The sequence below is a fragment of the Conger conger genome, chromosome 7 (genome assembly GCF_963514075.1).
Source record: "Conger conger chromosome 7, fConCon1.1, whole genome shotgun sequence".
NCBI classification, from domain to species: Eukaryota; Metazoa; Chordata; class Actinopteri; order Anguilliformes; family Congridae; genus Conger; species Conger conger.
Genome location: NC_083766.1, coordinates 43,020,925 through 43,048,547, shown reverse-complemented (window position 1 = coordinate 43,048,547; position 27,623 = coordinate 43,020,925). Strand labels below are relative to the sequence as shown.

At 40.5% G+C, this 27,623-nt stretch overlaps 1 protein-coding gene across 1 annotated transcript in view; it reads right to left on the bottom strand.

Annotated features, from left to right (window-relative positions):
* Window positions 1-130: 130 nt before the first annotated feature.
* LOC133133863 (double C2-like domain-containing protein beta) overlaps window positions 131-27,623 on the bottom strand; it is a 255,891-nt gene continuing 228,398 nt past the window's right edge. Inside the window, exons 6-9 of the mRNA XM_061250126.1 lie at window positions 19,894-20,051; window positions 8,189-8,270; window positions 4,901-4,997; window positions 131-3,560 (exon numbers count right to left, since the gene is read on the bottom strand). Coding sequence (XP_061106110.1) covers window positions 3,424-3,560; window positions 4,901-4,997; window positions 8,189-8,270; window positions 19,894-20,051 — 474 coding nt within the window. The 3' untranslated portion in view covers window positions 131-3,423. The remainder of the gene's footprint in view (window positions 3,561-4,900; window positions 4,998-8,188; window positions 8,271-19,893; window positions 20,052-27,623) is intronic.

The window sequence follows — 27,623 nt, the reverse complement described above, 5'->3', positions numbered from 1 at the left end:
GGCTCCGTAGGGCAGAAACATTTAAGTTATACATAACTAATACTACGACCTTGAGTGATGCAGGTTGACATGCGTGCCATTAAATAACTGACTGTTGGTAAGTCATTGGTATGAAATGAAATCCACCAAGGTTGGTTCTCTACTTTATTGAACGCGGATTTCCAGTTTTATACATACAAATAGCACACAATTTGTCATAGTAAAAAACACAATTTGAATACTCAAACATTAAAAAAGTAAACAAACCAAAACAAAGCAGAATTCTGGGTTCTGATAGCACATTTTTGCACTTTTATTTCAATAAACAACAGGACTTGAATATAGAAATTATCTGAAACTGTGCACCAGTAAGCTTGTGCTTGATGAAAATTAAACTGTAAAAATAGACATTCCTATAAAGTTTGATGTAAAGAGAGGGATGCATGCAGCCCTTTACAACCTCAAATGGACAAGATCTCCATTGAGCACAATCTTTATCCAGAGCAGGATAACTAACTAATCATAAATACACTAAACAATAAGCATTTTCCAAAATGACTTTAATAAATTAATAAAAATGGCTAGAGATCCAGTAGAAATTACCTCTCCAATTAGCATTAGTGAGTGAGCTTCCTGTTATTGTTTGGACGAATAATAAGCATGTTTAGTCTGCTAATTTTTTCCTCATTCTCCATGTTTGAGTTCAGCTCTGGCTGCAACAACTATTATCGACCATTAAATGAAAATACTTAAAACAAAGATGCACAAATTCAAAACTTTCTTACATACGTGTAAGCTACTTCTATGTGACTTTTAAACAATCTAACAAGCATGGTGCCATGTTGTCCATGTTGATGGCAAACTGGCATGTCTTCCACCAATCCCCATGCAGCCCTCTAAGTTGCCATCCCACTTGCCCCTCCCAGAAACCAGGATCTGCTATTTTTCTTCCCTCTCCTCCCCTGGGACAGCCTTTCAACTCAGCCTTGCACACCTGCCTTCACCATCACACAGCATAACCGCACACTGGCCATGTGTCATCAAGTGGGAAGTACTCACAATTCAAACTACAATGTCGGACAATAACGCAGTGACCAGAGTATTAATGTGCCAAATGTGTCATTTACATATTAAAAGCTAATATTGATCAAGGGAACTTTGTAAAGTGAGCGGTGCAAAAAATACAGTTACAAAAGAAAAGGCACGATAACTTGGCCATTTGGTGCAAGAGTCAGGTGAAACACTCGTATACTTTATTTTCTGTTTCAGAGAACCACCTAAATATGCAATTAATTGCCTGAGTGTTGAAAAACAAAACAGAGACAGATGTTTTTTCTTTTTTTCACATGCAGTCACATCTCCAATCAATACAGCAACTTGACGGGCAATGCGATAGCGTTCAGAGGTACAAAAGGTTTGTCCTAGAAGAAAGACTGACATTCTTGTAGCATCCAGAGTAGGTTTTTTTTTTTTCACAGAAAAAACAGCAGTATCAAACATATAGCAAAGTCAGTTCATGACAAACTGAGAACATCTGCATGCATTGTTTTCATAAATATAGAGGTTGAGTACAAAGGCAAACAGATTGCAAAAAAATTTCACAAACGTGGCAGCAAGAGTGAAAGCCTGCCTAGGTGAGGTGGTCTGAATGACATCTCCTGCAGGAAAGGGACAGGGCTGAAGAAAGGGGTGCAGTAGGATAGAGTGCCTGACCACAGTGATTGGCAGAGAAGAAGAGGTGGGGCAATCAATATGCCCACTGACTAATGACCTTCTGAACAAGCAGTGTCACCATTCCTGGTACAAGAGGGCAGGGAGAATTTGTTCGAAAATCTTAGGCATTCATAATTAAAACAAATATGACAATCCCTGCAATTTACAAGGATAATATAGTGGATGCCTATTATATCCTATTGCGTTGAATCATACAGAATGAGATTTAAATCTAAACTTAAAATCAGTGATCCCAAACATAAAATATTGAAGTATATTACACGGATGACCGGAACTGCAAAATTATTGTCAAAAATATGATTCTGTCTTTTATTACAAAAGCTTACATGGATAATAATTATTATTAGGCCATAGAGGTCAATGGGTGTTGAGGGATGGAACTAATTTGGGAGCTCTGATGATGAGCATTTAAAGTGCCATTTAAATTCTTTGCTTGTAACAGTTTAGTTCCAAGTTCAGACTATTGGAAAGGATAAAGCAACAGAAACTGTCTTTTAGTTTCTAATGATCTCTACCTACAGCAGGGTTGTTGTTCCACTGCATCACATGAAGTCATTGACATTTTGCTGCAGATTTTTAAAGGTCACTCACCCTTTCCCCCACACTTTAGTATCCACTTAAATGACGATTGGCTTTTCACAAACCCTGAAATGGCTACCTTTTACTGAACATTCTCTTTGTTAGAACAGCACTTAGGTGGACATTCTCTGAAACATTCCCCTGGAGTGACTTGCCAATAATGTATATTCACTTGATGAACTGACTGGGGTGTTTTACATTATACATTACTTAGAAAACATTTTAAACATATAAACAACAAGATAAAATATGATCTTTAAAAGCTTTAAAGAGCTTTGAATATTTGACCTCCAAATACTGTGGTGTGTCCATAGAATTGGTTGCCATACAAAATTAACATTTAATTTCTCAGTCTTGTGTGTGTGCATGTGTGTGTCTGCATGTCTTTTTGGAGAGCATAAATGAGTGTTGGCTCACATCCCACAATGGCTTACGTGCATAGCTACAGGTTATGTGGCATCGTGTTTTGGTAGCCTTGTGATTTTCAACATACTACTGACAAGTTCAGCACGACATCAACAATAAACAAATTCTTCCTATTTTTATCCATTCATTTTTTATATTCATAGTAATCTTACATTTTCCTTTAGTTTTAGTGAAGCATAATTACACTTATGTTGAAAACAAACAGCTAGGCAGAGAATCACTTGCTTACTCATTACTTGAGCTGGGTAGTCAGTAAGAAAAAACGTAGACAGCGTTCTAGCTCACGCACCTACAATTTCACACTTAGTGCATTGTGCCAGGAAATATGACATTATATTTTCCATGCAAGACATTGTGGGATGTGCGGCCAACATCCTCTGCTCAGACAGTAAGTTTTTATGTTTTCATCTTGAAACGCACTGTATGATTCCACTTCTTCTCTTTTCCCAGAGTAAGTTCATAAGTTCTTTTCCTCATTGACCCATAAGCTACATCATATTATGAGAAAGAACCCATTCTCAGACAAAACCTTGAGGTGAAAAGAGGCAGATCTGGTACCCATCTCCAAAATGAGAAACTGCTGGAATGTATTTGTCAATCAAAGCAGAGCTACACTCAGATCAGGCCCGAGGGCCATTTAGCCACAAAGGCAGGGGATTGGAGGTTGAGGGCTGGGGAAGAGAGGTGGAGTAGGCAGGGGTATCTTTAGTCACTGAACACAGATCCAGGCAGTTCATTGGTCAGTGTGTGCCAGCGCTCGATTTTCTTGTCCTTATTTTTGAGGCAGTCGAACCAGTGTTTCAGTCTCTCTCCATTGGCATTAATCCCCAGGGAAACTCCGCCTGCAATGTGAGACAAATTCCCAAGTAACAATGTGGATTGCGGTTTAGCTCAAGATAAAACTGTAGAACCTCTGGACCAGCTATTATAATCCATTTGTCTGCACTGCTTGAAGGAGGGGAACACTTTGAATAACCCCCTTAACCCTCCACTCCCAGGGAATAGTGTACTCAATCTTTTCTACCCCTTTACTTGGATTAATTAGTGCTTCTTAATATCACAGTCAGACTCATGAGATGCAGTGGTGTGCTTCAGCTTGAATGCAGAGAGACTGTCTTTAGAAGTAGGGTTCTCACGATACATGAAATTAAAGGGGAATGACTGGGACTCACCCTCATGACACATACACTATGATTGAGACAGAGAAAATCACTCCTTGTGAAAGGAACCCTTAAAGGGTAATAAACACTCAATTGTTTTTTTTGTAAAGCTGAGTGTCTTCCTTCCGTTTTATAGTTAAAATCATATTGTTTAAAAAAAAATGTAATAAAGCTGCACCAGTCCATTTTGTGCCAAAAAAAAAAAGAGCCATGCGCTGTCACCCTGACTGAAAAGTTTCATTTGAGCCACGCCCCATTCCATGATGTGGCGGCAGGTCAAAAAATTTTGACTTTGACTTGAGCAAATGAATTTCCCACCTTTGCCCCTCTTGTTGATAGGTAGGTCTATTCAAACCAATTTGCAGAAGGGGAAATGTTAGCTATGTGGTGATAGAGACATTTTCTGAAATAGATATGCAAAGCTAGACTACGTAAAGCAGCAAAAAATAAAAGCAACAATGAATTGTTGTGTATGTTACATACGTTCATTTTATAGTGCACCAAGCTAGAGCAGTATTTCCCAGATCCAAATTTTTTGTTTGCATTCTGATTTTGATTAATCTATCGCCCCTCTCCCCACACTTCCAAATCACCTTTTTTATTTCATGTTTCATTATTCTTTAAGTATTTCTAGCAAATTAGCCTGTACTCTCCCACATCAGGCTGGTTGATGGCCAGTAGCCTGTCACACATGCCCCTGTAGCAGGTGCTTGCCCAAAAGGGTGTCCGGACAGGAATTGCAAAATCATCTTCCTCTCAGTGGACAGACTGTTGGCAAAGGGACAGGTGAAAGCTGCCTGGATGGTTTGTGGTGTTGAAACAGAACTGTCTGGAGAAGGGAGGCTCCAAGAACCATGTGGACATCAGCAGGGAGGCGATTCCAAGCTAGACTTGTCAGCCCCAGCTATGGTTGTCTACTTTGTATGTGACCTTCATGGGGAACATAGTAGACCATGATATACAGTACACCATATCCACAGTCATAGTTTCACATGACCAAATAATCACTGAAGAAAGCCCACCTATGAAGTCATTGGACTTTCCAATGTCATAATCCCACACTGTCACCTCCAGGGTCTTTTTGCTGAGCTCTGCATACTTGATTTCATAGAAGAACTCCTGCATCAGAGGAGAGTCAACAAAAAAAAACAGATAAGTGACCACAGACACAAACAGTCAGGGTAAATGTTGGCAACAGCAAGTTAGTGATGCAGATATTGCATTGTGAACAAATAGATAGCAATCACAAAAAGGGAAGGAATAAAAAACGTCCTAGACATGTTAGCATCTCTTCCAAAATGTTGATACAGCTAGTTTATGTAAACACAACCCAAATTATGTTCGAGTGTTGTATGTTCAGTAATCCAATGGCTTAAACTATTGCAAGAAAAACCGGCAAGTGCATTGGGTGCATGTGGTCTTAGCATTTCAGGCCTCTTCCCTGAGTAGGATAATTGAATATCCAACCATATAGTACGTCTCAACAATAGAACTCATAATGAACTGTGAAAAGGCCAGTTTGCAGTGCTGGAGCATATGAAAGGAGCATAAAGAGAAAGTATGACTTGGAATGTAATGTGATCATCATTACTCTGAGCTGAGTTCCTGCACACTAAAAGTAAAAAAAGATGCTTGATCATTACTGTATGCTCAGCCCACTTAAGTAACCCACTGCAGTGTAACTCAGCATGTTTAGGGTGATAGAAGCCTGTATGAATTCTGTCTGCTGTATCTTGTGATACAGCTCATCCTTACTGGGACAATTCAGGTGAAATATATATCAATTAAGACATTACAATTTTGCCTCCCCCTCTCCGTTCTTCTGCCTCCCGCTCACTACAACTGTTTGTTCTGGCTCCACAGTGGTGGAACCAACTCCCTGTGGAGGTCAGAACAGCAGAATCTCTTACCACCTTCAAGCGCAGACTGAAGACACACCTCTTCAAGCTGCACCTGTAAACCTGTAAAACCTGTAAACCTTAACTGCTGTTGTTTTCTTGTGTGATTACACTAGGCTGATACCTTTTCTAGATTTGTTAGGCTAGGTATGCTGTTTATTGTTCAATATATTTGCATGGTGCAGTATTATTTAAGAATAAAAAAATAAAAAAATACAAAATTGATAATTGATTGATAATATTGATAATTGATAATAATTGATATTATATTATTTTGATTGATTTGATATGATATTATAATTGATAATACGCCCTAGTCCTTATCTTTGATCCTTCTAGGGTCTTTCAGCACACTTATCCCTGGTTATGGGTATGCACTTTGTAGTACATTGCTCTGGATGTCTGCCAAATGCCATGAATGTAATGTAATGTAATCTGTGCATTCAATGGACATGTTTGTGATTGGTTACACCGCTTATTCCCTGAATAGGCTACTGCAGTTTTGTGGCTCACTTGACATGGCAGGAATGACTAAATGGAATGCTATAATCGCAAGGTTTGGAACCTTTTACAATTAGCATATCACTGTAGGCCAAATCGTGATTTTGATTAATATCACCTATGAATAATTGTGCAACCGTAATCAACCAGCTGAGAAGCCAACTGTCCAATTACTCTTGGTCCATTAAAATTGGAGGACTATGTATAAAAACGGAAGTAATTTCAACACTGATCACCCGACCTGAATGTAAGTTTCCAGACATTTTTGGGACTTTTTCTAAACCATTGCCATGCTTGTCCTAGCTACAACAGGTTTTCATTTCAGATGACTCAAAGTCAGTATCAAGCTTCCATTGGATATTTGTACTGGACAATAGCTGCATTGTCAGGTATTGACCATTCATCATCTAAATGCCTGATGTTCTTCTTGATGAACTGCCTTGTGAGCATTACTAAGCTAGAAGTAATGCCAGCAGGCTGGTAGATTAGCCATGGACTTAGTTCATGAGCAAGATACTCAATGTACCATCTTTCTAAATTAACACAGTACTTTACAGGAGTTCCAGTCAGGTTTTAGATCTAATCACAGTACAGAGACCACTCAAAGATGGATAATGATCCTAGATCATGATCCTAGATCATCAGTGCTGATGCTAAGAAGGTTTCAGTTCTTACTCTTTTCGTTTTGAGTGCAGCTTTTGACAAAATTGAATATTCTAATCAATCGCCTTGAAAACTGGGTTTTCAATTTCTGGTATATTCATTTGCACAGCTATGCAGATGACACACAACTATACAATGCAGTTGAGGAAAATGATCCGAAAGCATTATGTTCCCTGACTACCCGTCTGTCTGCAATTAATCAATGGATGAGCAACACTTTTTGGAAGTTAAATGAAGATAAGACAAATACTTTTAGTCGGCCCCAAAGCCAAAAGGGATGCACTTTATAAGAGGTTAGGAAATTTGTCTCCCCAGATTAAATCAGACGTAACAAACTTGGGTGTCATTTTAGACTGATCTAAGTGCTAAACCACACATTAACAAGATAAACCACAATGTGCTTGCCACCTGAGAAATATTACCAAGGTACGGTCATCTTTATCAAGATAGTTAGTCCATGCTTTTAATTTAAGTATGCTGGACTATTGCAATGCTCTTTTTTTAAAATGAATTAAAATGTTTTATCCTGTTTTGTCTGCACTGCATTGGCTCCCTGTATCTTTTAGAATTCATTTTAAGATTTTACTTCTATTTTTACTTCTTTTACGTCTACAAAACTCTGAACGGTTTAGCTCCTCCTTACATTTCAGATGCGCTTTTGTTTTATGTCCCTTCATGAGCCCTCAGGTCATCTGCAGCTGGTGTATTAATTGTTCACCATGGCTCACAAAATAAAATTGGGGGTGCCACTTTTAAAAGTGTGTAAAAATAAACATCAGTCTTATTTATTTGTTGTGTGGATATATTTCCACAATCACAGTGTTTATTATTTAAATTGTGTATTATTTTATCTACAATGTCCTGTCTTTGTAATTATTTGGAATTGGCTTCATGTAAAGCACTTCGGGCTACATTTTATGCATGAAAGGTACTATATAAATAAAGCTTATTATTATTATCATTATTATTATTATTATTATTATTATTATTATTATCATGGAGGCACATGTATAAACCATACTGTGAGAGGTAGGAAGTTTCAAGGGCATTGAAGAGATAAGTAAGAGGCTAAGAAGATGGCTGTGGCTAAACTGACTATGTCTGGCTCTAACATACTGCATCTTATGGAATCATTGTTCAGCACTGCTGTCACAAGCACATGCAGAAATACACAACTCAACAAAGAGAGGAAAACAGGAGGAAAAGAAAAAAGAGGGAGTGAAAGGGGCAGAGTGAGAGAGATCTTACCTCATTAAATTCAGGGTTGAGAGTTTTCTTCTTGACAGCAGTCTTATGCTTTGACTTCTTGTTTTCATCAGGTTTTAGGTATCTGCAGACATGAAGCATAAAGGTCAAACTCCCAAAGACACAGTGATCTTGATTAGTCATGCCTTTACCTGTGCATGGTCTCAAGTCACATCAACAACCTTCAGTCTGTGTTCCATGGAAGCCCTTTGCTCATTATTGAATTAGATCACATTTTGCAGATTGAAAAATATTACAATTTCAAATGTGTAGGCATTACTTAATGATTATTTGCAGAGGCTACACAGAGTATTGCAATGACAATGAAGGGAAGACACTGCTAACTCAAAAATTTATGAGGACAATATAACCTCATGCAGTTTAAGCAGACTGATATAAGACAGTCACATGAAACAAGGTCTCTGAATTTGAGGCATCAGAGGCTTATGTTCTCAAACACAATACCGTGTTTATAGATAACTGAATTAAAGTGAATCTCACAACAAAGCCTGCCATATGCAGCACTGAGAAGCAAAGATAAAAACCTCAATTTGGCTGCATCCTTCATTCAAATCGGTTGACAACAAAGCAGATCGCAGCAAATAAACAGTGTTGTTTTTACTTGTGGATCCAGCAGGGGGCAGTGATGTACTACTGTGGTTTTTTAGTTTTACAGCAACACAAATAAGATACAATTTCAATTTGCAACTATGCTGTCAGACCCAGTTTTCACAATCCTTTATCCCTTGTGGAAACTTGTAAAGTATGAGCATCCTCCACCTTTACAACACCACAGAATGCCAATGACATAATGTAATTGTAACTAACAATAGTTACTGCTGAAGAAATGTCTGAATTCCTTTTACATGTACTAGGATGTGTCAGGCTCACACTGTTTATCTGAACTGAAATTCAGACTGCACTTGTCTGCAAATGTCAGTGGTTGCTTGCACGGTCAACAAAAAAGAGAGCATGATTCATGATCCATCTCCATTAGGTTAGGGAAGCCATGACTGGGTGAAGCTACCTGAAGTGGATCAACATCAGAAGTGTTGCTGACATGCAGCTGTGATCAACAGCAGACAGCTCCCCAGAAACACACCCTGCCAAGGTGAGCACAGCTTCTTCAACAGTCTCCCAACCTATGTCTGTCCTACCCCAGCCTGCACAGGAAAACGGTTGCCATGTTCTGTGTCTGTGACTGGTGGCTGGGATGAAGTGGGTGAGGGCAGAAGCCTTCTGGACATCACCACTCAAAGGAGAGGATTTATACAGCACTGCAGGGTGCAGGTTTTCTCACCTTGCAAAAAAAATCCAGTTTTCAATGGATGTAACTGAATGAAATTGTCAGATCTGAATAAAAACCTGTCGACCAGACACCGGAAATAGAGATTGAAATCAAGCATCTATCTGCATGCTCTGGAGAAGATGACCACCACTGCTCCTTGCTCAGGCAGAGGCAATTTGGTGTCTATGGCTGTTTATATGCCCCCATGTGGGCAGTGTCCCCCAACTGTCAGACTGTTGGAGCCACAAATTTAAAATTGCACTGACAGATTAATGTGAGTCTGCATTTACTTTTAGGTTTTTATATGTGCGTGTAAATTGTAATTAGCCTAATTCCCTTTCCATGGGCTTACAAGACACCCATCATCCGTCTCTGTATGCAGTGACAGGGTAATGGAGCCCCCTCCCCCATCACAGTGGCTTTTGCTTGAGAGAGTGTAGGTGGCCAGGCTTATTATATTGGGACAAAGAATCCAACATTTCTTACTGTTTACATTTTTCATCAGATAGCATTTGTCATGTAGAAATGGTCTATCGGCTATTAATGCAATGAATGTCTCGGAAGAAATGGATAAGACCGAGTGCTTTCTTGAATGAATAAGTGCATTGAAGGCCTTTACCCTTCATGGAATATACAGTGTTACACTAAAAAGTTATTGTCGCTGATGCATTTATAATATGGTTGGAAAATCTTTGGCATTTATATAGCAAACTATTTGATGCTGTACTATTGATGCCTTTCATTCATACACACACTTACACATGGTGATTGGCTGCCATTCAAGGCACCAACCATCTTGTCAGGAGCATTTGGGGGTTAAGTGTCTTGCTCAGGGACACTTCAACGCACCCAGGGCGGGATTGAACCAGGAACCCTCTGACTGCCGGACGACTGCTCTTACCACCTGAGCCAATGTCGCCCCAGCGGGAGCATGTAGAAACACTGCCTTACAATGTACGCAGGCAGTGCTTAGTTGTAGGCTACTCCTGCATGGCTCAGTTTCTGCTTGCTGACATGTGTCAAAACTAGCTACTATCTACAAGACAGTGATTCAATTGATGTGCATTTTCCATGCCGTTCACACATCATTAGTCGAGAAATACTTGCGGAAAAAAACATTAGCCTAGTCTATAGGCCAACTTGCATGGTGCTAAAATACAGATTTGTTAATAACTCTTAATTAAATTTTCTAATTGCCCTGCCACTCATGAGAAGTGCGCTGTTATTAAATGACTGTGTCAGCACATAGGTGTTTAATCTGTATTAAAGCCATAAAGCCGTTGATTTCATCCAGCTACAGGGATGTGCTAATGCTACATATTCAGCATACAACGAGAAGATGTGCATGAAGACGGGGAGTGAGAATGCTGCTGGAGCCACCTGCTGCCGAATGGCACAAGCGGGCTAGTTCAGTTATATATCATAAATGTTCTTAAGATGTAAATTAAGATGTAAATGAAAAATATATTTTCAAACATTATATAGGTTGACTGTAGGGACTCCATACACCTACAGGTTTCACTGCCTTGTGGGCTAAATAAATGTATCTGTGGTCCGTGGATAAACCAACAAGGTCTATCACATCAAAAGATAATCTAGGGATGTATAGTAATTAATTACTGGCTTTATCCAATGTTCTGGAAAGATATGCAAATTAACACATATTTTAAGTAGATAATGCATCATTTGCATATTTAAACATAAAAATTCAGAAAACTTTTAATACAAAAAAATAATAGTCTTTATGTAAGTAACCAGCTGAGGAAGTTTCATGGTGATATCTATTAGGTAAAATGTTTTACCCTTTTTAACTTTTCTGGTGGAGCCAAAAAAAGTCCCCTGCTATATTTTGCTCCCCTTCGCGTTATTTGCTCGTAGCTCGGGCTGTGGTTGGGCTGTGGTTGATAGAGACATGTTCGTTATGTGCCTGAGTCTCCTGAACACGTAGAGACCAACCCCGAGTCGATCAGAGCTTCCTACACTGAGCTATGGTAACTTTCCCGCACCTACTGCACAATACCTCCGGAAAACCGCAAAAATGAGGCATTCACCGGTAGGGGGTAGGTGCGGAAGAGTGACCATAGCTCGGCCTAGGAAGGTCTGATCGACTCGGGGTTGATCTCTACATGTTCAGGAGACTCAGGCGCATAACGAACATGTCTCTATCAACCACAGCCCAACCACAGCCCGAGGTAATAACAGGCTCATGTCTCTAGCACCCCCACAGCCCGACCTACAAGCGAATCATGCGAAGGGGAGCAAAATATGGCAGTTTTTGGCAAAACTCCGGTTTTGAACAAAAGCAGTCCATACCTTTAGGAGGTGATAACCACTAATAAGCTGCCAAACCAAAAGGTCTATCATATCAAAACATAATCTAGGGATGTATAGGACTAAAAAAATCACATCTAGAATTTGCATCTGGGAAGCCACACAGTAGGGATCCAAATGAGAGAGGGAGCCCAAGAAAGCATCGCATCTCTGTCAGGACTTCAAAGGGTTCCCACTTGAAATGGAACAGGAAACCCTGACCATTCTATGACCCTAAGACTCCTAGCCAGCCCTTTGCCTTGCCCTCCTAAGCAAGATAAACAGAGCACACTTGGAGCCCGGCTTCATGCATGTCATCCAGCGAAGGTGTGAGAGCCACTACCTGATGTCAAAAGTGGTGGGACAGTGATGGGGATTGTCAGCCACTCCGAGAGGGACTGGGACTGCTAGCCTTGACCTCAGGACAGAGATTAGGTGGGCGTGCTTAATGGAAATCCACTGGAAGTCTGGAAGATTATTGGCATTGAGACCCATATAAAATTATTTAATCGTAAATTATTTTAGCAAACTTGCTCATTGTCCACGTGATTAACCCCTTAAGGATTGGGCCGGTAAATGTTTTTTTTCTGTATTCATTCCTTTTTTCACGTTTATCGTTTGAGTTAAAACGGACAGTTCTAACTGCATAACCTATTTCAAGATGCCATTACTTTAGCAACAACAGTTCCATATTTTGTACAATGTGTGGGAGGGAAAACAAGTGTCGGGGGACCTTGGTTTCTGTGCATTTTGGAAATCTACATATGACATTACGATAGTGTCAGTGTCTTTTCATAGCAAGGGCCAGTGAACAAAATGCAAAAAAAAAGAGTTTCTAATTCTAAAAAACATGGAGAAACATTGATAGAATGTCCATTGTTTACTTAGAATTTCTCTGGAGGAATGATCATTGTTGTCCATTTCCCTGCTGCATACTTCTACAGAAGTACTTGTACATATGAATGCTATTATCTACATATATTTATATATGCTCTCTGGAACATGATGATGCCATGAACAATCGCTAATGCATTTGTGAAGAAAATTCCTTACCCCCATTCATGTGCAAGAAAAAACAGTACTTCTACTCAGCAAAGAACCAACTACAGGCATGTTATTAAAGTGACAGTACAAAATATAGTTTTCAATTCAAATGGCTGAATGGTTAGTCAGAAAACCAGGTGGGATATTTGGTTCCATAAATATGTATGTATAAAATTATTTGCAAAAAAAACTTATCATCATAACCCTGGGCGGACAGAAGAGATGGACGCAGGGAGGTCGGGAAATTTTGGTTTTCACTGGAATTTTATTTCTCTCACAGGAGCGGGGAATTGGTGTCACCCAAACGGGTATGAAAAGGAAGATTTCCTATATTATTTTCCTATAATACCTCTATTAGGCTATGTCCAGCCTCTTGCCCAATTATGAACTACTTCTTTCTTGTGTTCAGGTAATCGACACAGGCGACTTCTAGCTACAGTGCGTATGTAATGTTCTATAAGGCTTGTTTTTCCTGGCTGGGGTGATAAAACGTCAGCAACCTCTGTCACACAATCATCACACCTCTGCTTGTTGTTCCGGAGGCTGTCAAATGGGACCAGACAGGTTTTAGATGAGGAATTTCTGGTCCTAGCAAGGCAGGGTCAACCTCTCTCCACAATTTTAGAAAATTGAGATGGTAGATCTGACATGCCCCTCCTCTATCAGAACGAATAACCTCATTGTCTACACTCCCTAATCATCGAAAGTTCAAAAGGTCTTTGCCTCCTGATGAGTAATTTGGAAGTGGACGACAGGAGTAATACTGTGTCTCCTGAATCGAATCTTCACAATGGCGCTCCCCTGTGGTATTGTATATAAAATATGACATGATTTGTCCATATTCCGATCCCCTCAGCAGGATTAACGGTAGGTGGCCAGAAGTAAAGGGTTAATTTAAATTATAGAATGCAGATATGCACCAAGCTAGATTCCTGGCTGACTACCTTCAATCTAAACAACTGATATTAGGTTAAACCATTCTTAAACTGTGTTAGCTCTGCTCACCTTTCTTTTGAAAATTAGAAATTTGTTAGCAGCTAGTTATTTTCCCTCAGTTTGCTTTCTTCTTCTTTCCTTCTTCTTCTTTTCCATTTCTTATATTAAAATGTTTTATCTTTAGCTCTTCAATCTTAAATCTTAAATCTTATCATTTTAAATAAACATTTTCCATTTGGCTAACTACAGGGTGCCTTGCCTAGTATGTCTGGGAAGTTGGGAAATCTACATGGTATTTGGTTAATGACTAATTTTATTTGGCTATAGAAGGATATTGCTTCCTGAGGTAACTGGGTAACGATAGCTAGCTAGGTAATGGTGATGACTGTAGTGTACTGGTTAAGGTACATGACTGGGACCCGCAATCTACACAGCCGTTGGGCCCTTGAGCAAGGCCCTAAACCCTATATTGCTCCAGGGGAGGATTGTCTCCTGCTTAGTCCAATCAACTGTACATCTCTCTGGATAAGGTGTCTGCTAAATGCCGTTAATGTAATATAATGTAATGATGATCGTGATCATGTTGAATAATAAATAGACATTGTATCAAGCTCACATTTGCTATGAGTCATTTTTGTAACTGAGTTATATGTATTTTTTAAATATCATCACTAGCTAGCCTCCTAGCTGCTAGGAACTGTTTCTCCATTGACATGCATGACTTCCTGTCATTCTGTTGGTCGAAAAAATCCAACAAAAGTTCAATCGCATCCAAAGCCCCGGTTGGACACAAATTCTCCGCATTGTACTGGGTTGGAATATTTGTCATGGATGATGTGGTTTTTCAGTTTAATTTAAATTATGACAGGGTTTTGTTGTAAACAAATAAAATGGGCTTTGCTTTTACATTTTAATATTGTCAAAGTGCGTACATTAACTTGAAAATGAGAATACATTTTTTTAATGTACATTTAATATGGGCACAGATATGCTTCCATATATGTTAGGGATGTAACTTGAACTTGATTGCATTGTTTGGATTTAATGGATAATGCCTTCAAAACAAATCCAAGCAGAAGCCGTTTCTTTCACCCACTGATGAAAGAAACTCACTCAAAAATGTTTCTAAACTGCAGAGCAAGCCCATCTGTATCATTGAAAATCAAAAAATATGTTTCTGTTTTGGATACAGCGTGTACTAGGCTACAAATCATTCACATGTTTTACTGGCCAAAATAAGGCTGAGCTATATCACACTACTTTGGGTGTTTTCAGGAACTATATTCTCCAATTGCAATAATGTTAACAATTCAGAATCATCCATATCAACAACCTAAATAACACTACATACTAGCTAGCTAATATATTTAGGTAACTAACTTCATGACCAAGAGTTACCTGTAGCTGGTAACGTCACATAACATTGAGTTCAGTGTGACTTGCTGATCTTATCGGCGCTAGTACGATTAAGTTTCATTTTTTAGGTTCTAAAAAGAAAAATCACACTGTCTGGAAATTACCTGTCTAATGAATGGTTTTTAAAATTAAATGCATTGATCTCCAATCATTCTGTGGGTGCTCTATTTAGTTTCAACAGTGGACGCTCCTTTCTGCTGTTGTACAGGTACAGATACAATCGGAGCAAAAGCCTTACTCTTCATTTTTTTCACCCACTGGCTCAGAAATAACTGTAGGGGGCAAGCCCATCTGCATTACTGAAAATCAAAGAATATGATGCAGGTTTGGATACAGGGTGTAGGCTATGAATCATTTGCGTGTTTTACTGGCAACAGTAAGGATGAGGTGTATCACAGTATTTTTAGTGTTTTCAGTAACTTCATTCTGTGGTTGTAATAACGTTAGAATACTTGATAATGGTCTATATCATCTACCTACCTAGCAAACGGTACATACTAGCTAATATATTTTAGATAACTAACTATCATAATTAAGGTTAGCTGTAGGTTTCATCTGCATCTCAATTGCTGTTTTTTAAACTGTTGTTTTTCATCAGTGAATGTCACAATGTCTTGAGCTATATTGGGAAATGATAACCACAAAATATAATGTTGCCTTAGATATGTGCTCATACAAGAATTGACTCTTCATGCCTGAAACTGAAACTGTTTTAGGAACTGACTCCAGCCACTGCTAGAGATCATTCACACTTCTACTGCTGGAAGGAGGTCAAAATCTTCCAAGGTTTCATATAAACCCGTATCTTTTCTGGTGCATGAATTCCATTTGCAGCTATAATTACTGTTCTACGTATTCTCATCATAATGACTTTCTGTTAACTAAATTAACAATGGACAACTTTAATTAGTTCTGTATCAATTGATTAATTCCCATATGCATCAACCAAGGCATTTTCACATTTTTTAATTACAAAAAATTGGTTTTGAGCTTCATAAATGGGCTTCACATGGCGGCCTGTAGCGTAGTGGTTAAGGTAAATTTAGGTAAATGACTGGGACCGGCAAGGTCGGTGGTTCGAATCCAAGTGTAGCCACAATAAGATCTGCACAGCCGTTGGGCCCTTGAGCAAGGCCCTTAACCCTGCATTGCTCCAGGGGAGGATTGTCTCCTGCTTAGTCTAATGAACTGTACATCGCTCTGGATAAGAGTGTCTGCCAAATGCCAATAATGTAATATATAAATGATGTAATTAAACCGATAATATCAGCCCATTAAATGCATACCTAAGGACAGTCTGTAATGATCTACTAAAATGGCTAAATCATTGCTAAACCACACTTGTCTTACTTGTATTGGTCTTCATATTGGACCATCTCCCATTCCATGCTAGAAGGATCCAGGAGATATAATGAGTTAAGATTGACAATTGTCCCAATGAATACAGTAGTAATGGCACCAGTGTAACTCTCAGCCAAGTTATTAACTGCTGATGGGATTTAAATTCATGATACATTCGGATTTGGATTCACCCACAATTCATAAGTGCGGGAAAATGTCACATTTTCTTCACAAAAAACAGATGCATTGTATGCATGTAACATAATTGATCTTTCTGCATAATTACTCACGTTTGAATTTGAACCTTTGCGCCTTTTAGTAGCAACCATAGCAACACCCTATGCTGTATTTCATGCAGCATAGTTTGCTAAGACTACAGTTCCGCATGTTGTGGCCTTTGAGTTTCACTAATTCAGGCTCATCGAACGAAACAAAATGATTGCAACGAGCAAAATGTAGAGAATTAAAATAAAAGATGGAGGACCAACCACGTGAAATTTCAACAGACATTTGAAAACTCATACGGAAAGGTTTACTAGGTCAGTTTACTAGCACTGGAGCTGATCCCACCGCTGTTCACTGTTACCTTAACATAATTAAGCTAAACTGTTGTGTTGGCTAAATGACCTGTTTCAGACTAAGTATGATGTTCGTGTCACTGTCAATCAGCATAACAAAAGTGCATATCGCATTGTACCGATGTTGGATTGCATTTCAAATGGTTGATCTTGAAAAGTTTTGCAAGCTAGAGAACCACACGTGTAAGGTACAGTAACGTTAAAACAAACTTGTCCAGGTTGACTTGAAAAGCCCTGTACATTTTAATTGTCAACATAGTTCAAACAAGCAGCTGCATTTTCAGTTTTTCATCAAGGGTTGCACTATTTTTAAAAAAAACCTTTCAGAATGGTCTTTAAGATCGATATGCAAGCAGGACAGCAAGTGATTTTGAATGTCTTGTTAGGTGACGTTATGTGCTAGTTGCATGGACATTGTTTGGTATTCCAGTGTCATACAAATATGAACTGAATTTTCGAGAGAGCTTGTTTGTAACTGACATTAACATTAAAAGCTACCGTAGAGTTTGGCATGTACTGTAGTTGCATGCGGTTTTGAAATTATTTCTAATTTTACTATCGAGGTTTTCCTATAGCATAATGCAGATGTAGTCCCAAAATCATAGATCCCAATTTCTTGCATAAACAATATCTAGCCTCATTTAATTTTTTTGAATTATTATTTGAAGTAAATGCTTAACAGTTACCTTTCAGTTAAAAATTAAAAAGTATGAGTATATTCATAAACAAATACTGCAACGTGATTAAAATTTCAACACTTTGTAACTTTGTTTAGAAATAAAATTATGATTATTATTCCTAGTCCTAGACTAAATTTAATTGGAGATTATCTATACAAAGCTGCATTTAGTCCAGGATTAATCTTAATCTCTGTCCATGTAACAGGCCCATATTTTGTTATTGACCATCATCTTATATTTACCACCCATGGTAAGGCTTATATTACGTCACATGACTCACACAGAGTTCCTAAAAAATAGAATGGTTATTTACTTCATCTCATTTTTTGATATATCAATTACCTACCACACCAGACCTTAGGTTGTGGCAAGCCTTTGTCCAGCCATCTTGAAATATGACTGGATTAATATTCCATACCCGTTGACGTTAGTGCACAGATTGTAAAGCAGATTTTACAGACAGCGAGTATGTTTTTCTTAGAATGAGTTTGAAAGGGGCGGCACGGATGGTGCAATGGGTAGCACTGCCGCCTCACAGCAAGGAGGTCCTGGGTTCGAATCCCCGTCGGCCGGGGCCTCTCTGTGCGGAGTTTGCATGTTCTCCCCGTGTCTGCGTGGGTTTCCTCTGGGTACTCCGGTTTCCTCCCACAGTCCAAAGACATGCAGGTTAGGCTGATTGGAGAGTCTAAATTGCCCGTAGTTATGAGTGTGTGAATGAATGGTGTGTGCGCCCTGCGATGGACTGGCGACCTGTCCAGGGTGTATTCCTGCCTTTCGCCCAATGTATGCTGGGATAGGCTCCAGCCGCCCTGCGACCCTGTTCAGGATAAGCGGGTTCAGATAATGGATGGATGGATGGATGGAGTTTGAAAGGGTCAGGAATTAGCAAAGCTTATCTTGAGTAATAAAAAAAACAAAGACATACATTGTCTTATAAAACGAGCCTACTGTCACCGGCACCTTCAGTAAGGAGTTCTTGTGAAAACACAAAAATATGTAGGCTAAATTATCTAAAATCTCAATTATTAATCCACTATTCCTCAAATTGAATTCACAAACCTACCAAACTCATCCTGTAAACCTACCTACCGTAAAGTATGGTTCTCTCTGTGACACTTGTCACTTGATAGGGAAAAATAACCATCAAAATGATGGGGCGACATGGCTCAGGCAGTAAGAGCAGTCGTCTGACAGTCGGAGGGTTGCTGGTTCGATCCCCCGCCCGGGCTGTGTCAAAGTGTCCCTGAGCAAGACACCTAACCCCCAAATGCTCCTGACGACCTGGTCGGCGCCTTGCATGGCAGCCAATTGCCATTTGTGTGTGAGTGTGTGTATGAATGGGTAAATGAGAAGCATCAATTGTACAGCACTTTGGATAAAGGCGCTATATAAATGCCAACCATTTATGTACCAAATTCTGTTTTGGTAAGTCTATTGTTTGGCCTTCCTTATTTCCCAGCCTCATAATGGCTTACTTGACTTTCATTAGCACAACTCATGTTGTCCTCACATTTGCAAACAGTAGCTTGTTGACAGACTCCAAAGGCCATCAAAAGCATTGACTCAAGAAAGATATTGAAAGCATTCTTATACCTGAACTAAGGAAGCGATTTAATACACCTGATCACCCAATATTGAGGTAAATACCCTCAAATTAACAGTGACACTTTAATTTCAAATCCAATGTGTTGAAGTAGTAAAATAACAGAAATTGTACCACTGTCCAAATACTTTTGGACTGCACTATATGTTACATGAAGGTGAAAATTGAATAAAATAGGGAATACGTTGTTAATGGCCACAATTCTGGCAACTGTGGTCTTTAACACCTTTACCGAGGGATTCCACACTAGAGATCAACAGGCTTCTACTTCTGTACTATGTGCTCTCGGCTGAAGCTACTATGTGCAGACAGCACTGATCCAGGAAGTTCAGGATATGATGGAGCAGAGCATTGGTCTCTTGTGCCATGAACTGTTGGCTAATGGGATAGCAAGGCAATTACAAATGCTAGACCAAGTCCAAATAAAACTTGGGTTATTTAGAGTCAAGCACGGTTGACCTGAGCACTGTCTAACCACTGAAGTGCTAATAAGCACAGACAGTTATACTCACGTTTTGACGTAAGGGTCGGAGAATCCATTTGCATCCATGGCGGCCAAGTGGGCACAACGGACAATGCCCACGACCAGGCCAGATTTCTGGGAGCTGTACTTGAGGGAGATCATGATGCGACCACGCTCCTCCAGGGACTTGTCGTCAGTCTTGTCAATCTGTCAGGGAAGAGGGGAGGCAGAGACTGTCAATCAAGAAGGACAAGGGGATACCCTGCTGTGATGGATGTCAATCCCCCTTCTTTCTCAAATCATAAAGAAAGCAAATGACGGAAAAAAGGAGAGAGAGGATATTGTAGGGGTCCTCGCACGGGCTCCAAATTATGTAGGGTCCTTGCACGGGGTTCCAAATGATGTAGGGTCCTCGCACGTAGAGATTTTACTCTCTACGAAACCCGGGGCGCCAGTTAATGTTATGTAGCAGTATAACTGCGAAAAGTAATCAGTCTCATAAAATTACTGTTCAGAAATCAGAAATCTCTAACCACAAATTTAGTATTTTAATTAATAATTAACATAAACATAAACATACCGATAACCTGAAGGTTGGAAGTTCTTCGAAAGACTGCTTTAACTCGGCTCTGATGTCTATGTGATTCCAAAACGGACACCGGGGTTTAATAAAATATATTCATTAAACAACGTACAAACACAGAACAGATAAACTAACGGGAATTAGTAGGGGAATTTAGGGTGTGTGTGTGTGTGTGTGCGTGCGTGTCGCTTGAACAAAGGAAAGGTAAAAGTGGGAGTAGCTAGCTTGGGTAAGCTAGAGTTCTGGGTGTGTTAATGAGTATCCGTGTTAGCTGTGAGAAGAGCGACTACTTGTGTAGTTCACTCTATATATGCGCAAAAGACGACGAATCAATTCACGTACATACACGGCTAACAAATACATTCAAATGATAAGACAAAGCAAATATTGAAACACAGATTCAAAATAACAGTTAAGACTAAGCTAACACTGGCTATGCCTGCAAATGCTTGTTTAGTCTTACTGAGTCCATATGCATTGCTGGATCCAAAAGACTTGCTGTCCTTATAGGAGCCGCGATGGTGCTGTGAATGTGTGTCCTGGAGAGGTGCGCAAAGCTGGGACGTTGTTGTCCGGTCCGCTCGGTTACTGGAAGGATGTTCGTGGAAAAGTTTGTTGCTGTTTTTCTTTGGTGAGCTTTGCAGGGGTAAACTGATGTAGTGTTCCGCGTACACCAGTTTCCACTCGCTATAGGCCACAAAGTTACCGCGAGGTAACTGGGTGTGTCCGTAGTCCTGGTAGTGCGCTGTGCAGCATTCAGCCTCTGTCCGAGTCTCGGAGCAGATGAGCTGAAGCGAATGGCCAAAAAGGGTGCGTCGAAGAAGTGGGCGAAGAGAGTGAAGAGAAGAGAAGAAGCAGAAGAGAGATCCCAATAACGTGTCTTGCTCTTATACAGGAAAGTTTATTGCTCCCGCCATTACGGGATTGGCTGAACCAAGCTAGACGTCGGGGTGGACGTCGCGGAATTGTCCTGTGGGAATGTGGAAGTTGTAGTTTCTACATCCCCCCTGTGATGTCAGGATGCGGCTGAAGCTAGTGTTCCTTGAGAGCACAAAAGTCAGTTCACAGTCCACAGGTCAAGTACATTTGTTCGGTAACACAGTTCACAATTGACTGACAAACATCCAGGCATTTATCAACAATTAACTAAACTGGTATAAAACACATGATACAATGTGAAACACTAAGGTCGAACAGTGAAAACATTGTCACAAAACATAAGAAACCTTGGTGAAAGGGTTAGTCGTTTTGTTAGTTATTGGATGGCGTCCAGAAGGTGGAGGAATGACCCAGCCACAAAAATGTTCAGATGATGTAGGGGTCTAGGATGGAGAGGCTATAGCCTTTGGTAGTCTTGTTCAGGCTGACCAATTGTTCTAGTCCCTGGAGTCAGGTTGCTGACGAGGGTTGTCATCTGATATATGAGGGGACATTTTCAAATTAGGACAGCTTTCTGTATCCAAGTTTAACCTTATGGCTGTGTCATCAGGAAGGAAATGGAGAGGTGGTCTCATTTCTAAATGATGAGGTAAGCTCACAAGTGGTCATGTCGTACTTGGGGAAGACCTGGAGTAAGGCACACTGTGGTGTGGTCTTGTCGTACTTGGGGAAGAGCTGGAGTAAGGCACACTGTGGTATGGTAATATACTTGTAAAGATTACACTGTAGTTCCTACATGCAATACTTTACAATGGTTCAGTAGGTGTAGAAAGAAGCAATGAACGTTTACAAGTTATAACAGGTGTTGGATTTAACTCTACAGTACCGACTTACGATCTGCGTTTGCTGCTGCTACATGCAAATCTAAGTGGCTGTTGTAAACTACCAGTTTATTTTGCCACCCCCCTTTGGTAGGAAAGGTGTGCAAAAGAAAGTGGTCAAAGCTTCAGCTGGGAGTCTGCCTGTGAGGAGACCACGGCTAAAGATCAGTCTTATTCAACGTCTTTTGATGGAGGTTGAACAAGACCAGATAGCTCTTTGGAGTGGTTACTCAAGGCATACACACTACTGAACAAAGGTTAGAGGCTTTAATTGTCCTCAGAGGAACTGAAGAAGCTCTCTTCAGACAAGGTATCTTCCCTATCAGAGTCATGCTGGTGACTCTGAGGCTTGGGCCTACCGGGTCGGTCTTCTCTCTAATTCCGGCTGGAATCAGAGTGTGAGAAGCGACCACGGTGGCTCTTAACCGGGAACTTACTCACATGCCGTTGTTTTGAGCCATTAGACTTTAATGGGGCAACTTGGGAAGTGCTGGCGGGCTTGGTTGGAACAACGTGCTTAGCTGTTTCCAATACCTCGTTCCTGGGCACAATCCTTAAAGTGTCCCAGACCATTTGGGCTTCATTTCTTAATTCAAGGGTTGAGTGTTGGCCCCTTGAAAACAGTGAAACATGAGTTCGGACACAGGGGTGCAGGTTGTGCACAAAAAGGGATTTGAAGGCTTGATCTTCATCTAAGCCTGGTCCGTTTCTGCCCTGGAAAAACGCATGTTTAAGACGTTGGTAGAAGTCTTTTGGTCGTTCTGTAAGGCTATGTTTAACCTCCACAGATTTGATCATGGCTGTGGCCTGATCAAACCATGGCAGGTACTCAGCTACCAATGCTTCACAAACCTTAGGATAGCTAGAACGAACCTTAGGTGGAAGTTGTTCCATAAATGTATGGATCTCTCTAGTAGAGGTTTTCCATACAAGTCTTACCTTTTCTCGATCGGTTGCCCTGGGCAGATCCGAGAGACAGTTGTCAACTTCACTCAGGTAACTCTGAATGTTAAATTCAGAGTCCTTGGGGTCAAATGTGTGGACATACTTAACCATGGCCTCTAGCTCCTCAAAGCGAAGACCATGTGAAGTTGCACTAGTCTGCCTGTTTGGGGAAGGAGAGACTGAAATCACATTTGAATGTGAACACGTTTCACGTGGAACTCGACGTCCTCGGTTTGGTTTAGGGGGCGGAGCTGCAAAACAGTCATTATTCTCACAATCGTTGGCAGAATATTAATTGTCACTATCAGTGTACTGTACAGAGCTGTTACCTATCCTCTCAGTTATAAAGGGAAAGCTAGCGGGATTAGCGTTGCTTTTTGTGTGCCCAATTAATAACGCAGAATCTCCAATACCGTGTCCACGGGAGGGTTCTCTGACCTCCTCGCTAGACAGGTAAGCATGGAAGGTGCAATCCTGTACTTTCCTGACTGTTTCTCCTTTGCGGAGATGGACCACCATTGGGATGGAGTCCCCCCTTTCCCTCTCTAGGGAGGAGGTGGACAGACCATTGCAAGGGTGGTCAACAACACTGCAATCTGAGGAGACTGAGGAATCTCCATCAGAGCAAGCTGTGGACCTGGGATCTGACAAACCCGAATCGATTTGTGACCCTCCTTCCCCCGCCTTGTGGTGTAAGGAGGAAGCGGGAGAAGCTGGAGTTGGGCAAGCATGAGAAAGCAGGCTTACAGAAGAGAGTGGATGTGGTAGCTTGTGGCATCCACTCTTCAACTGAAATAATTCCTCTCTGTAAGAACAAAGATCTGATTCAGCTGAATGCAGATCACACAAGTATTCTACTGCTTTCTTGCCAACAGTTTGAAGCTCAAGTAAAACAATAATGCAATAATTGCACCACTCAGTGGCTTTAGGTGGTTTTGAATTGGTCATTTGTTTAGTTTTGGACGATTAAATCGGAAAACGCGAAATCGTGAGTATAGAAAAATCTATATCAAACAAGCCTAGTGTTGTCCCTAAAATTCTGCCTTCAAAGAATAAATAATAAACTGTCATTTCATCACCTCCTGGTGGCTGAGCTGAAGATGGAAGGATGTGGGGTATGGTCAATTAAAGAACCCTCCACCCTTGGCATAGAGGGGAGTGTGTTATGGCCCGCCATCCTGAAACTAGATCAGAGGTTCACGGCACAGATTTGGACAAGCCTACAGTATATTAGCCATCCATGGCTGGACATGGACTGTTTGAGAAGTGCTTTACAGGCAGTGGTAATTTTTCAGTTAAACAAAGAAAATGTCTAATTTGGGAGCCTGCGCAAAGCATGCATGGCCTGGCAATCTCCTGCCACAGGGAAAAGCACAGGCACATTTCTGACAACAATATGTATTGCCTATGTTAAGCCTGCTTTGGTTTTTTAAATATTCCCAATGGCGTAAGACCAAAAGAACAAAAAAGCATGAACAGTAGAGAAAAAGACTTGATGAAGTGTAAAGCCTTTAGCTTGGCAGCATAAAAGAACAGTTAAAAATGAGGAACAAGTGACCACTGCAGATAAGACAGAGAAATTGCCCTTATCAGTCAGGCACATTTACTTTTGAATAGAAGCCATACAAATCAAACTCTTTGAGGTTTTCTTACTTCCATCTGTGCTCATTGCTCATTCAGTGGTCTACACAAAATAGCCTCAGCGTACTCCACATTAATTAGAACTAGAAAAAATTCCAGGGAAATTTTAAGTGTGCTGCTGCTGGTGCCCATCCCTCACACAAACACAGACGTAACCCACAATTTGGTCCTCACAAAAATGGAGAACCTCATCTATACACTTGTGTGTGTGTGTGTGTGTGTGTGTGTATTTGCCCTTATGATAAGTTCATAGGCCACACACACACACACACAGATCTAAAACAAAATTTGGTCCTCAAAAAATAGACATCCTCATCTATACACATGTTCTGGGCAGTTGCTAGGGTGTTCTGGGCGGTTGCTAAGGTGTTCTGGGCGGTTGCTACGGTGTTCTGGGTGGTTGCTCGGGTGGTCTGGGCAGTATAAGGGTACAATTCCCAAGGTGGCGTTGTCTGGCTAAGTATGGGGTGCTCAACCACACCCACCCTCCTGTTACAGTTAGCACAACCATTAAGACATGGACATAGAAATAAAACAGTTAAAAACCTCGGTATTTTCATATAATGTGGACAGGATGGAGTCAGTCAGCTAACTAGCTAGTTAGTTAGCCAGTCAGCTAACTAGTTAGCCAGTCAGCTAGTTAGTTAGTTAGTTAGTCAGTCAGCTAACTAGTTAGCCAGTCAGCTAGCTAGCTAGTTAGTCAGTCAGTAAGTCAGCTAACTAGTTAGTTAGTTAGCCAGTCAGCTAGCTAGTTAGTTAGTCAGCCAGTCAGCTAACTAGTTAGTTAGTTAGCCAGTCAGCTAACTAGCTAGTTAGTTAGTTAGCCAGTCAGCTAATTAGTTAGCCAGTCAGCTAGTTAGTTAGTTAGTTAGTCAGTCAGCTAGCTAGTTAGTTAGTCAGTCAGCTAACTAGCTAGTTAGTTAGCCAGTCAGCTAACTAGTTAACCAGTCAGCTAGTTAGTTAGTTAGTCAGTCAGCTAACTAGTTAGCCAGTCATCTAGCTAGCTAGTTAGTCTGTCAGTAAGTCAGCTAACTAGCTAGTTAGTTAGTTAGCCAGTCAGCTAACTAGTTAGCCAGTCAGCTAGCTAGTTAGTTAGTCAGTTAGTAACAGTCACTTAGTTAATCAGTTAGTCAGACCGTCAGTTAGTTAGTTAAGCTAGCTAGCGCCGAAGCTAATGTTAACTAGCGCGACGAAGCTAACGCAAGCTAGCGCCGAAGCTAACGCAAGCTAGCGCAACGAAGCTAACGAAAGCTAGCACCAAAGCTAACGTCAAACAAATCGCTGTATCTTGAAAACTATAACTCACATTTAAAAAAACCGAGTGAACCGAGACTTCAGTGGCGAGATCGATCTATGAGATGTGTCGGTAGGATTTAGAATGCAGGAGTTGTGGCAGTTTAAAAATCGCCATATTTTATTTATTTTACTCTGCAGTTTACCACTCAGATAACATGGGATGCTAGCCAAGGCGCTAGCTATTCCGGTCACAGGCTGTGAATGCTGCGGGGGGGGGGGGGGGGGGGGGGTGAGCTGAGTGTGCTGGTTGCCAAGCAACCAGGGGCTCGTGCATGTTCTGTGTGTGTGAGAGTCTCTGTCTGTTAGAGATCTAGGAACAAACTTTTTTTTCTGACATGCTCGGGTTTAAACGCTTCTCTTTCCAAAACTATACGTCATATTTTAATGTGAGTGACAGGGTGAAAATATGAACAGTTTGATACATAATATGTCAAGGTACTGTGAAAAGTGAAGGAGTAGCGGCAGTTTGTGTGTACAACTTTGTGTAAATGTTTAACTGCGTACAACTTTGTGTAAATGTTTAACTGCTTACGGCCTGAATGCTAGTGGTGAAGCTAACTGGCGCTGGTGCCGAACAAATCCATGTATCTTCAAAAGTATAAGTCAGATCTAATTTATATTTTGTATTTTGAGCGACCCAAGACTTCAATGGCGATTCCGATCTATGAGATGTGTCTGTAGGATTTAAAATGCAGGAGCGGTGACAGTTTATAAATCACCATATTGTGCCTACTTTACGCGGCAGTTGACGCTGATAACATTGGAGTCAATGAGAGCTGGATCCGGCACCCTCTGCACTTTTGGGCGATTTATTAAAAAACCGTTGTTGTTGTTGTAGAGTAGAAGCTGTGGGAGAAAGATGAGAATTGTCACGTTTCAGGTCTGTCTCGCCATGTTTTATGTTTATTCATTTTGTATTAGTCTTGTATTGTCTTATCATGTATTATGTTAGCCTAGGTTCGTCATGTTGTTTAGTTACGTTTCGTTACGATTTATTTTCTTGTCATGTTTAGTTATGTCTCGTTACGATTTATTTTCTTGTCATGTCTAGTTATGTTTTCGTACGATTATATTACCTGGTTATGTTGAGTGGTTATCGTCTTAGTTTCGCTTTGTGTTATGTTTTGATGCATGTTTATTGTTACGTTAACTGGTCGTTGTTTATGCATACACTTTTACATGTTTTTCCGCAAACCTTGCGTTCTGCCTTTTCTCTCTCTCTCTCTCTTCCTGTCATTCACTCCCTAATTGTTTCCATTTGTCTATTTACTAAAACTACTAACGCTAGATCAGGATTGGGTAGAAACTAACAAACTAATCATGTGTTCATGTTGCCTTACGTTTCTCGTGCATGTCATTTACTAATTTACTAATGCTAGGGCAGGATAGGTTTATTACTAACGATTACTAATCTCCTTGTTAAACTTGTCATCTATCGCACCTGTTTTCTATTTCCTTGCTACGCTCTAACTAATTGTCTGCACCTGTCTACACCCGCATTTATAGCCCAGTCGCGCTACTGTTCACTGCGAAATTGTCTGCCTCTGTTTACCA